At 39.0% G+C, this 12,869-nt stretch overlaps 1 protein-coding gene across 1 annotated transcript; it reads right to left on the bottom strand.

Annotated features, from left to right (window-relative positions):
- Positions 1-7,886: 7,886 nt before the first annotated feature.
- Positions 7,887-11,972, bottom strand: LOC112196651 (uncharacterized protein At5g19025). Its single transcript, XM_024337057.2, has 2 exons — positions 11,242-11,972; positions 7,887-8,205 (listed from the first exon to the last, which is right to left on the bottom strand). Exons 1-2 carry the CDS (start codon positions 11,919-11,921, stop codon positions 8,163-8,165), a joined length of 723 nt encoding a protein of 240 aa, XP_024192825.1. The 5' UTR covers positions 11,922-11,972; the 3' UTR covers positions 7,887-8,162.
- Between the last annotated feature and the right edge of the window lie 897 nt (positions 11,973-12,869).

The following is a 12,869-nucleotide window of genomic DNA, read 5'->3' as shown; positions in this document are numbered from 1 at the left end:
TACCATCACCTTCACTTGTATTGCCCTCGAATCCCATTTCATCATACTCTGGTACCTTGTCCCTATCACCATCAACATTCTTCTCAAACAATACTTCATCATCCTCTGCATCCAACTCATAATCACTGTCTCTGATTCTATCGTAGCTAGGATCATCTGACTCATCACTTTCAGAACTGAACTCCTCTTCCGGGACAGGTCTGCTACACTCACCTCCACTTCAAGTGTTATATGGCCTCTTCTTAGGTCTCCCAACCTTTTTCTTCGTTGCAGGTTCTTCAACCAATTTCTCTTTCCCTTTACCTTTGGGGCCTGTCACATTTGAAGTGGGAACAGATTGTGCAGGCCTTTCAGATGGCTCACTAATATGAATACCAGATCTTGACTTTTTCCTTGGCCCATTTCCTGATTGCTTCCTTGACCCATTAGCTGGCCCAATCCTTGCACCTCTCCTTGAAATGCCTTCTTGCCTAATCGACCCGGTACTTGGCCCATTACCTGATTGCCTCCTTGACCCAGTACTTGGCCCATTATCTAGTTGCCTACTTGATTGACCACTTGCCCCAATACCTGATTGCCCCCTTGTTCCACTACTGGGCCCATCAGACTGTCTTGGTCTATATGATCCACTCACTACTAGTTCAGCAATGCCCCGTCCTTCAAATCCAAACACCTTATCCAAAACAACCTCATCTTCTTCTGGAACTACATCTTCTTCATCTGTTAGAGGTAAATCCTCAATATAGTGACCAATATAAGAAAAGTGGTCAGGGTCTTCATCAAAGTTCTCCAATTCCCTCTCACTGAAATGCCTCCTACCAACACAAGTCACCAAATAGATCTCTAAAATCCTCATACCCCCTAAAATAAACTGCACCATGTCTAAAGTGTCAGCATCAGTTACAATTGGCAAGTAGTCAATCCCTTCCTCAAAACCTGGTATCCTAAACCAATAGCTAATTGGGCCCGAAGTGTAGCCCAAATCAAAAGCCCAGTAATTAAAGCCAGTTACAGGCAGCTTGTCTGCAGCTAGTCTGAGTCAACTCGATCCACCCACACAACTAGTTCAACAGTCCTATACACCCTATTCATCCCTGATTTACTATGGAACCTACCAGGCCCCATGGTGAATGGCAACTGTGAACCATGATGTACTTGCAAATTGCATTCAGTATAATTGAATGTTAGCTTCCACACAGAACACAACAAAATCCAACAACATAAAAAGTCATTAACATCATATGTCACTTTTAGTTTTCATTAAAGGTTTATGGGTGTACTTCAACAACAAATTTTGGGTCCAATCATAAATCTGAATCAAAAAATTGGTATTCATTTACTCCACCATCAAAAGCCCAACAACCCCGAAACCCTAATCAAAGCAAACCAATCCCAAATCTAAAACCCTAATCTCATTAATTTTCACTTCCCAACCAATTTCTCCCATTTTAAACTATTTTTTATGCCATTTTTTATTTATAGAGATTTAAATAACCTGAAAGCGACAAGATAAAAAAGAAGGAAAGGAATTGATTATAAACAGTATCCCCCAAACCCTAGACAACGACACTTTGACTAAAGTAAACAAAGATGGAAACTTTGGACTTCCCATTCAAAACCCCCATTTACGGAGACAAAACCCTCAAAAGACAATATATCCTAAAAGTGAACAAGTTTTCCATACCTGCATAGTTGGGTGGATCCCGATCCAGCCTAAAATACCTCCAGAAATTGGCCATTCTTCCAAAAGGATCGGATTCAAGAATCAAATCTTCAGCAAAGGCTCACTTTTCCTATTTACCCTCTGACTTGATTCTCTGCTCTCTCTGTTTTAACCCAGAAGGTGAAGACAAAGGTGTGATTTCAAATGGAGTCGAGGGTTTTGACCCAATCTGACCACAGCTGGCCTTAAGTATCGGATAAGGTTATGAGGGAAAATACATATTTTCCCTTCTTATTATTCATAATTGCTTGGGCCGTAACGGACAAACTGACAGCATGTATTTACGTTGGGTCAGGTTTGGAAGCCCAATCACCATTGTTGAGTTTTATAAAGTATAAAAACTTTAATTCTCAGTGGTCCAAATCTCATGTACCATTCTTAAAATTTTGCCTAATATATGTCTGTTTCAATAAAAGAGTAACTAGCAAAGTGAGCCATTCTATTTGCTACACCATTTACTTCTAGAAAGATATGTTGAACATTATTGAAAGTGAAACCTTTGTATCTCTTCAGAATAATTGTATACTAATCTTCATCTTGAAGTTGACAAAAATTGTTGAGTTACCCGCGTAGACATAATCAATTTAATGAAAATAAAATTCATTAAATGATTTGGTCAATCCTTGAAATTGTAACCAAGCTTAGTTGACACATGGGTCTCACGAACGGTACAAGTAACTAATGTGTCACCAATTTAAATATGCTCTGAGAGTAATACGAGAAGATTCATTGAGTATGTGACGTAGAGATGTTAATTTATTGCTAATTGATATATATACTCTTGATGCTTAGCTTGATGGATCAATCAAATTAAATTGGTTGATCACAATTCAAATTAAGCATTAAATGCAAATATCATTTAGATTGAATTTGATTGATATCAAGCATTAGATAAAATTATCATTGATCGACATATTCCTTATACAAATATAATTAAATCAGTCAATTAAAATTGATTGATTTAATTACACAATAAAAGAATATTTTGATTGATGTCAGGCATTAATTATGATTTTACTTAATAAACAAATATAATTAGATCAATTAGTTAAAATTGATTGATTTAATTACATAATTAAGGAATGAAATAAATGTTGTCTCATCAATGCATTTCAAATTGAGAGAGACATTGACACTATAAATATTTTGATTGATGTCAGGCATTAATTATGATTTTACTTAATAAACAAATATAATTATGTCAATTAATTAAAATTGATTGATTTAGTTACATAATTAAGGAATGAAATTAATGTTATCTCATCAATGCATTTCAAATTGAGAGAGACATTGACACTATAAATATTTATTCTCAAATTTTGAAACAAGGTAAAGCATCCAAAAACTCATAAGTCCTCAAACCTGTGAAGAATCATCAAGCTGCCAAATAACCAATTCCTTCAACAACTTCAGACAAATAGAAGGACATCACCTATAAGCTCAGAAGTCATCAAACTCGTGGAGAATCAAGAAGCACCAAGTACACGTGCTAATTCATCTGTTATCAAAGCTAAAGAACACTCACAACGTGACAACGCTCGTGGTTCAAGTCTGATCCAGATCAAACCTTTGCAGCCTTTGATAAACCATCGTCAACAAAGAAAATCATCTGCCAAATTCTTCATTAAGCTCGTGAAAAATCAACAAATACCAAACACACGTGTCGATTCATCTCCAACCAAAGCTGACGAAAGCACAAGCACCATTAATTTTTGTGTAACTAGTATAACATTATATTTTTTATGATTTTGTTAGTGTGTCTTGCAATTTGACTTAGCATGCCATGTTACTGATATTTTTTAATAGAAAATTGATATCATTAGAATCAATAGTCAAATTGCTAGTCTACTGCCGTGTTTGTTTTCCTCTTGATAGAAAAAGATAAATCCAATCTGATTGATCAACGTGTTTGGAGCCTCAGATACCTTATTGCCAAAAAATATTTAGAGGTAAGATTTAAGTTATCCATTCACCCACCACGAGCTTCTCTCTCCCTAACCTTCAATCCATAGCGCATCCATCAGAAGTCAGCCACTTATGAGTGTAGTCGAGGCTGGAGGTTAGCTCTTAGAGGAAGAGGATGATCTGGTCGTGGACGATGTCGATTCTGATCGAGACGCGGCAGTGCTCTCTGCAGGAGACGCCGCGGTGTCCCTCGTTGTTGATGATGGTTTTCGCGACATTGCGGAGACCTAGCTAGTCGATCAGCGCCTAGACCCCCATTTTCTTCTTGGATTTGGAAAGCACCCGCGGGAGGCGGAACTCGACTGCGAACATGAGCGTCTCCTCCACCGTTAGCATCGGGAATAGCAGATCATCTTGCATGACATAGGCTGAGATCACTTTGAGTAGCCGCAACTCCAGGACCTTGTCGTTGAGGCTGACCTTTCCTTTCAGGCTTCCCTTGGCGATGCGATTGGCCAAGGCGTCGATCAGAGTCGACTTGCCGAAACCGCGCGCGCCAAGCACCGCCAACACTTTACCTTATCTAGCCTCGCTGGAGATGTCGTTCAGCAGTGTATTTGTGCTCGTGAACAGGCTCTCCCTTCCGACGAGCTTCGACAGCGTGGGCGACGTGCCATGGGAGGCTTGTGGGAAGTCGTCGAGCTCCATAATGAAAAAACGTGATATCTGATTCAAAAAACAGCGATATTTTAGCTATCGATCCAATTTCCAATCCAACTTGTATACCGTTGCTCCAAACACTGAGTAAGATTGAGATTTTCCAATCCAAACTATTTTTAATCCAATCCAAGTCGGTCATGGATACTAATCTATTTCAGTCAGGTCTGCCAAATGCTTAAGATTTCTGGCAAGAAAATCCGGTAAACCTCCCTAAGTAAATGTCACTCAATACAAGTCTAAGGGGCGCTCGCTTTCAAACAAGTCTATTCTAAGCAAGAACAACTGTTGTCAATTTTAATTAGTACTCACAAGTGCACGAATCAGTTGTAGAATAGATGTGCAAGCACGAGGTCATTCCCTCAAGGACTGATCGAGACAATTTTATTATGACAAGTGTGCTATACTTAAGTGAAATAAACTTATTTTTATGATGTGATTGAGTTTTAAACAGAAAATTAAAGAAAGAAAAACTAAAATTAAAGATAAGAATGAGCAATGAGATTCTTTAGAGTTGAAGAACAGATTATGAAGATGCTAAAGCATTGAATCCACTACCTAATACTTCTAACCTATTTTCTAGTTGATAACAATTGAATTCCCTTGATTTCATGCTAAAGATTTCCGTACATAAGCTTTATTGATCCCAGACATATGCCAAAGTTCTTCTAACTTATGAATTCCAACTTATTGATCTTGTAAAGAACTCAAGTAGTCAAACTATAATTTACTCCACTTAATGATCAGGTTCAAGCAAACATGTTCAACTCCATTAAGCACAAAACAACTAGGAAATCATGCAAACAAGAATATAGACTATGATCAAGCACTTGTATCCTTAATTCACAATTCTTTATTCACAAGATTGAATTGTCTTTTGGCACCCTAGAAAACATCTACCCATTGATCAAGCATCATGTTCTCCAACCAAATAACTCATAAACAAAACCTAGGTCTTATTGATCCCGAACAAAGATTTTGTATAAAAGTTCTATTGAAGTGGTGATTAAGAGTTTAACATAGAAATCCAGAAATTCAATAGCAAACCAACTAAACAAATAGAATAGTCATACTAGGGATTTCATCTCAGCCCTAGCTTAGAAATTTAGCAATCCATAATTATGAAAAGCATGACTAGAATCAAAGAAAACAAGAAACAAACAATGGAAAAACTTAGGAACTCGGGTCCAACGATGGTGAGAGCTTCTCTTCTCCTTGTTCTCTATGGAATATGCTACCTCTTGTTTCTCTAGACGTTCTAGGTTTTATGTGTTGTATGTCTCTTTTCATTCCTACTTGACTTGGGCTTCTTAAGTCTTCTAGTCCAACTTGGAATAGATTCCTTCTCTCCAAAGAAATCGCAAGGTTATTATAGTCAACACAAGAAATTACTCCAAATATGCCAGGCACGTTCAATCTTATTCCATTTGAGTGCTAAGAACAGCGGACTTGGGCCTCACAAGTCAGATTCCCAAAAGATATGCAAAATCCGTCAGAATCCGTTTTTCCGAACTAGGTTCACTTAAATCATCATAACTTCCTCCAGAAGAATGCAAATCCACTTCCGTAAAATTCTTCAGAAAGATAACATCCATATCTTTCCAATGGTATACGGCTCACTTGCTAATTCTTGTGAGAAAATACAGTTTAATCCTCAAAATTGATGCTCAGCAGAGACAATTCTGGACGCTCAATATAGCAAGCACCATTTCAATCCCGCGTTTGACTTTAAGCTCCAAATCTTTCTTTTCTCCAATTTAACCTATAAAACACAAACACAAAGCAAATGACTCAAGAATGACAAGAACTAAGCCTAGAATCCTACATTTAAGGGTATAAAAATGTATGAAATTGTGAGTCTATCAACAACCTTGCTCTCTGATGAAAAATCGGCATCTAGTCTCACCTGCCGGCACTCATTTGTGGTATAGAAAAAAAAAAACTTGAAACATCTTAGAAAAGCTCCTAGAAGTTATCCGTACACAAAACAGGCTTGAACCAATACTGAAATAATAATTGAGCAAGAACAAGCTCTTTTCCCTTAGTTCTAACCTGCGGTCTCTTTCTGTAGTATCAAACTGCTGAAGCAGATTACCGTTATTAGTTTTTTTCTTCTGTCCTTGGATTCTGGTTTACCAGCCTTCTTCTTACCGGCAGGGTAACTTGTTAACACTAGCCACCAGCCTGCCATGCATGCTTCTTCTTAGCCTGTGCACCTACATTAATTAGCATTGCTAGAAACAAGTCCAATATTCACCTCCAATATCCACGGCTAACGTGCAGGGAGTAAAGCAGTTGCAAAAAAGATGCCAGGGTTTTAGGGATAGCTCGAGTAATTGAGCTTTAAATAGTTTCCTCGTACCGGAAAGTCACCAACAACTCCACTGAGTCTTCCGTCCAAAATTTCTGCTTGAATAACAACGGTTGTGAGAACTCAGTCCCGACCCGTATTCTAAGAACACCGCATAAAAATTTCAGCCTATCCTAGTCCTCGAACTCCCCAGTGGTGCTGCCAATCAAATGCATGATGAGTTCCGATCTAAACGTCAAAGGGACACCCTGCAATACGATCCAATATGATGATAGCTTCAACAGGACAAAAGTGATGTCGCAGACGCCATCATACTCGACCAATGCCACCGGAGCTTTGTTGAACCCCCCACGACCCTCCACGCCAAACCCTAGTCTATCAGCCGGGTCAGAGAAAGAGAACAGAACCCAATCTCCCTCTGCTTCCTCAAAACGGAACTATCCGTTCACCCTCCAAGCACTTCAAAACATTGAAGTTTTCCCACCAAGAAAACCTCAAGTCGCTGTAACCCCTTCCCCTGAGATGATCGCAAATCAAATGGATGTTTCCCTTGCGCAATAGCTAGGGAAGAAGCTAGCCATGCAGCAATGGCATCCACTGAAGACATGGTTCTGGTTTGATGATGAAACTCGCAGGAATCCTAACCCTGGGTTTGGGGTGGGGGGCAATGCTAGAAAGATGACTTTAAACTCATGCTATGTTATAAATACATCAACACTTAAACGGAGTAATTAGCAGAAAATCTAACGACTAGATGATATTGATTAAATTTGACGAGTCAAAAAAATTGATAGTGCAAGATATAAATGATGTAGCGTGTCAACACTTAAACGGAGTAATTAGCAGAAAATCTAACGACTAGATGATATTGATTAAATTTGACGAGTCAAAAAAATTGATAGTGCAAGATATAAATGATGTAGCGTGTCAACACTTAAACGGAGTAATTAGCAGAAAATCTAACGACTACATGATATTGATTAAATTTGACGAGTCAAAAAAATTGATAGTGCAAGATATAAATGATGTAGCGTGCAAACCTGAAAGAGGTAAATTGAAATTTACCCTTTGGCATACACGTATTCAACTCCTTAACGCATTTCATTTGTAAAATGTTCAATTAGCATAAACAATTGACAATGAAATTGAAGTCATGAGCGCTCACACTAACCATTTGCTTAACTACCTCTTTCCATGAAGCTTGAAGTGACTAGATTTAACGGAAATAAATATCCAATTAACATTTCATATGTTTATTCTAATTCAGTTTGTTATACCCTTACACAGATGAGACAATCGCTCAAGAATATGTTTGTCTAGACTCTAGACAAGGTTGTTTCCGACATATATGTGTGCCAGCAGAAATATATGATTAAGAAAAAGGTTGTTTCGATTGAGAATGGAGTTCATCCAGAAATAAAGAAAAAAATGTCTATAGATTATAATCTGACAGGTAAATGATAGAACATGTAATGTAAACTCCAATGAAGAAAGCATCCGGAACAATCAGCGATTGTCTCCTCCGTTGGGAATCGTACTAGCCAGAGCCCTGCAAGACCAGAGAGTTCAAATTATAATCGTATGGTTGTACCAGCTTTGAAATGCAGATGCCACTAAGATAGCTTGCACAAATGCAGTTGTATGTAAATGTTTGATATCAGTTTCAGGGTTTAGTGGAGCCATATATTTGTCAAAACAAAAAGTAGACCAGCCTACAAAGTAATAAGTTTGCCAGGTATATAATCATGCAACCCAAGCGAATACACTTGAAACCTACTGAGTCAACTAAACACAAGCTGCAAGTAATGAGGTTAAATCAAGAAGAACACATACGAAGGACCAGATAGTAAAACTAAAAGCCTTAAAGCCACATCAGTGGATATAGTCATCAAGGCAATTGCCGGAGTCTTTGCAGGTTACAAAATGAAATGGAACCACACATGCAGCCCACCAATACATTGGAGCCTGAATGACAATATAAAAAATTGAACCCAAACAGCTGATTAGTTCTCCCTAGATTATATTATTGCTTCTCAATGCATGCATCAGTACTTCTGATCCCATTTGACACTTTGTATTCTAGGCAAGGTGTCGAAAAAAGCCAAACTACTCTCTTCCAAGAATAGAATATACTTCAGCAAAAGCCTCTTATGGTATTAGCTCAAACAAATCATTGACCAGAAAGATCTAGAACTACAGGAGCTGGATACTTTAAATGGGATGTGGCAGCACACTACGACAGTCAAACAATTTTTTTTTTTTCCTAAAAGACAAAAGCCATGAGAAAGCATCATTACATTGTCTTATACAAAGTTGGAGCATAATTTTGATAGAGAAACATCACATATATATATGTATCAATCTTAATCACTTGTGAAAGTCCATTTCTTTTACTTCCCAAAATTATATAGCAGCTGTCATGCATTTAGGTTTAGCACACCAGGTCATACTTAGTACCTACACCACCACCATAGTATTGCCTTGATGTTTATCCAAGCTCCTTTAAATCCCGATAACATGTTCTCCAATCCTATGATAATCTACCTTGTTCTGTGGCTACCACCAAGGTTCACATCTGCATTTTATTGCCCAGAGATCCTTAAAATTATGTACTTGTTACCTACAAGACCACAATAATATTGATGTTCACCCAAGCTTCTTCTGATTCTGATAAAAAGGCTTTCCATACCAATTCTAGGATAATCAACCCTGTCCTGCAGCTACTGCAAATTTAATCTGTGTTTTAATGCTTCTCAGATACCTCAAACTTATAGACTCAGTACCCAAGCTTCTGCAAATTCTAATAGAATGATTTTTCCACCAAGACCCCTAACTTGTTGACTACCAAACAAACCTGAAACAACTTCCTCATTACAATGGAGTAGTCATCATTTAAATCCAGCTCATCTATGCTTCATTTTATGCATGGAACCACTCAAGCATATTGTGCTGGGCACAAAGTATGTGTACAGGTCATGTCTGGAAAAAGACATTAGACATGTTGTGCCGTGTAGTTTGAGACCTGTTTGAAAGTTGTTCTGTACCGCACTAGCGCTATCTCAACTTGTTTGCCATCTCTATTACTTTTTCCGTGTAACAATCATGTGCAAGCTATTACACAGGTTAATATACACTTAAGAGGCCCAATAGCAAAACAAAGGAACTTGGCAAAAATCATTAGAACACAAAAATCAACTTAACAGTGCCCTACTTTATATTATTTTGAAATCATCCGTGCATAATTTTTCCCTCAAAAAAGAAAAGAGAAGGGAATTGCATAACATACATACTACATCCCATTGAACTCCCAGACAACTCAGGCACCAGTGAGCAAACACAGCATTAGTCAAGCCTAAGTTATTTGGAAATGCCAGTTCAATTACGCCAAAGCTACAAACCAACCTACAAAAAGATAACGGTTGAGAGGATGAATTTTGTGCAGTAGTTTGTGTTTGAGAGGGTGGACGAATGAAGAAAGGATCAAACTACAAAATATAATCCACCAGAAAGCATGAGACCTGCTGCAAGATTCAAAGAAGAGATGGGGTTCTTGTCTATCTCCTAACTGGTGCACTATGTGAAAAAAGGAGCAAGCAATCTGCTGATCATGTCTTTCTTCATTGCCCAACTGCTCTGAGGCTATGGTTTAAACTATTTACAGAGGTGAATGTTAGCTGGGCTATTCCTAGGCGATACTTTTCTCTCTCTAAGTGAAAAGCATAAGAATTTAGGGGGAAAATAATGACCACACCAACAATCTGTAGATTTTGATTCCTCCTAAATCCTTTGTTCCAGACTTTGCAAACAACTATGTTCAAGGCCAACAGGGTCCAGAGATAGAGTAATCAAGAACATCCAAAAACTAGAATAACCTAAAACTGATTTAGGGCTTTTCACAAATAACAAAAATCCTAATTTACCAAAAGCTCAAAGATGGTACAACATATCACAAAACTTATATGGGGCTTATGATAACCCTTGTGTCCCTTCAAATTTTCAATTTCTAGGTTCAAGGTTATATCCATCAGAGAGGAGAGAAGAAAACGAAACTATTTTTCCAAAAGAGAGTAAGGGAAGCAGAAATGACAAGAAAAAAAAAAACTGCAAGTACATCATTCTGCTCTCAGTAGACATGTGTCAGCATAGTGTTTAACTCAGACGCATAGCGCTAGCAGTCCCCAATGAACAAATGAGTTCTGCCACCAAAGCCTAAAGCCCCTGGATTTCAACTTGTACGATATGGATTTCACTAGTTGTCACATTATGCTTCTATTCCTCCCTTATAGATCACACGGTTGCTTAAAAAACTTATACAATACAAGAGAAATCATATCTATAAACTACAAACCAGAGGGCACAATCTGCAACCATCCACCTCCAAATAATGAGATCAATATTATTCAAATATATTTGAGCAAGCTCTATACCGCATTGAGGAACTCAATTAATAGCATCCAGTAACTCAAAATTGATAAATAATTACCCAGATCAATCAATGCAATTTACTAATTGTGTCAATCCTAACAAACAAAACAATTCCAGAAACAAAAGAAAAAAAAAATAGGCGAAAAATCGGAAAACTCACTTCTTATGCCGGCGGCCTCGCTTGGGACCCCAGCCTTCAAGCTTGGCGACGGGGCACCCACACCGCGCCCGAAAGAGCAGGACGGCACGGCCATTGTGCGGAGCCATCTTCCGGAGCTCGGACCGGAGACACTCGTAATCGGGATTGGAGTCACTCCCGCCCTTCCAGGGCAACTTATCGATCTCCTTAGACCCGGTCTTGACACACTCCTCCGTCTGCAGCTGCAAATCGAATTCCATGGCCTTCTTCAAGCCCTTGCAGCCGTGGCGGTCGCACTTGCGCGATCGGGCGCCGCAGCAGAACTCGACGAAGAGGAGGGCGGCGACGAAGAAGAAGAGGAAGCCGAGGAGGTAGGGGATCGGGAGGAACTGGAGGTGCGGGGCGGAGTGGGAGAGGAGGAGGGAGAGGGAGTTGAAGATGTAGGAGAAGTAGGAGGTGATGAGGAAGGTGCCGGAGAAGAGGACGAGGATGAGGATTAGGAGGTCCAGAGTCGCCGACGGCGAGTGCTTGCAGAGGAGCGTGCAATTCTGGTTGCTGCCGCCATTGGAGTGGTGGTTAGGGTTTGAGGATTTGGGTTTCGGGGACGGAGAGGAGGATGACGTGGCGGTGAAGGAGGAGGAGCCTGAGGAAGAGCGCATGATGGTGGTGGCGAATAGGGGAGGAGGGCGCGTCAGGCGCATGTTAGAGAAAAACAGAAGCCCCGGGGTTTCTCTTCCTTCTTTTTTATTTTATTTTATTTTATTTTATTAATTAGATTTTTTTAATTTAATAAATTAAATTTAAATTGGGAATTTAATGGGGGGTGTGGTTTTGGGTTTTGGCGTTTCGGGGGAAATGAAAGCGACTGGGGAGAGAAACAAGACACGGAGCACGCGCCTTCGGGAGAGAGTGCAAGGCACCTGCTTTAGCTCTTGTTACGTAAACCATGTAAAATACCTATTATTATTATTTTTCCTTGGAATACACTACTTCTATACTTGTCAGTAGGTGATTGGATCCAGACCAAAATAAAAAATAAAATCGGTGATTGGAGGATTGGTACTAGTCTCAATCATCTAAGACGTGATGTAAGATCTTCTTGTAGTAAGAGGGAGGGGTTAGTGCCTTTGTGGTTTACTAGCAAAATTTGCAAAAACGTGTCGGCATGAGTCAATCCCATGCACCTCACATTAGAGATGTTATTATCACGTTTTGAGAAACGTGATCGAAAGTTTATTTCCAACGCACTTCATGACTTTCATGAGCCAAAAATAAATACAAAAAGTTATCAAAATGATTTCCAATGCACATTTTGGGAAATATGAACGAAATTTTTTGAATTGAGGCTGATGGATCCATCCAAAACAAACATGTAACGACTCTATATTTTTTTGAGGGAGCATCTTCAAAACTATAAGGCCATGTTTGGTTCATGGATTTGAGGCATCAGGAAAGGAAAGTCTTTCCTTTCCTTTGTTTGGTAATCACAAAATCTGGAAGCACTTTCCTGACAGAGGGGAAAATTTCCCCCCTTTCCACTCAAGACCCATGGGAATGATTTTCCCCTCTTCTTTCCCAGCATTTATGACTGCAATTTTAGACAATAATAACCCTAATTCTAATATTGATTGCCTAACTTGTTGTGCTAT

The sequence above is a fragment of the Rosa chinensis genome, chromosome 4 (assembly GCF_002994745.2).
Source record: "Rosa chinensis cultivar Old Blush chromosome 4, RchiOBHm-V2, whole genome shotgun sequence".
Taxonomy (NCBI): Eukaryota; Viridiplantae; Streptophyta; class Magnoliopsida; order Rosales; family Rosaceae; genus Rosa; species Rosa chinensis.
This window is presented reverse-complemented; position numbering and strand designations above follow the sequence as displayed.

Bases quoted from the DNA above. Each gene is read 5' to 3' on its own strand.
- LOC112196651 (XM_024337057.2), bottom strand. From the start codon at position 11,921: ATGCGCCTGACGCGCCCTCCTCCCCTATTCGCCACCACCATCATGCGC. The intron at 8,206-11,241 runs GTGAGTTTTCCG...CTGGTCTTGCAG, and splicing joins CGAGGCCGCCGGCATAAGAA to GGCTCTGGCTAGTACGATTC.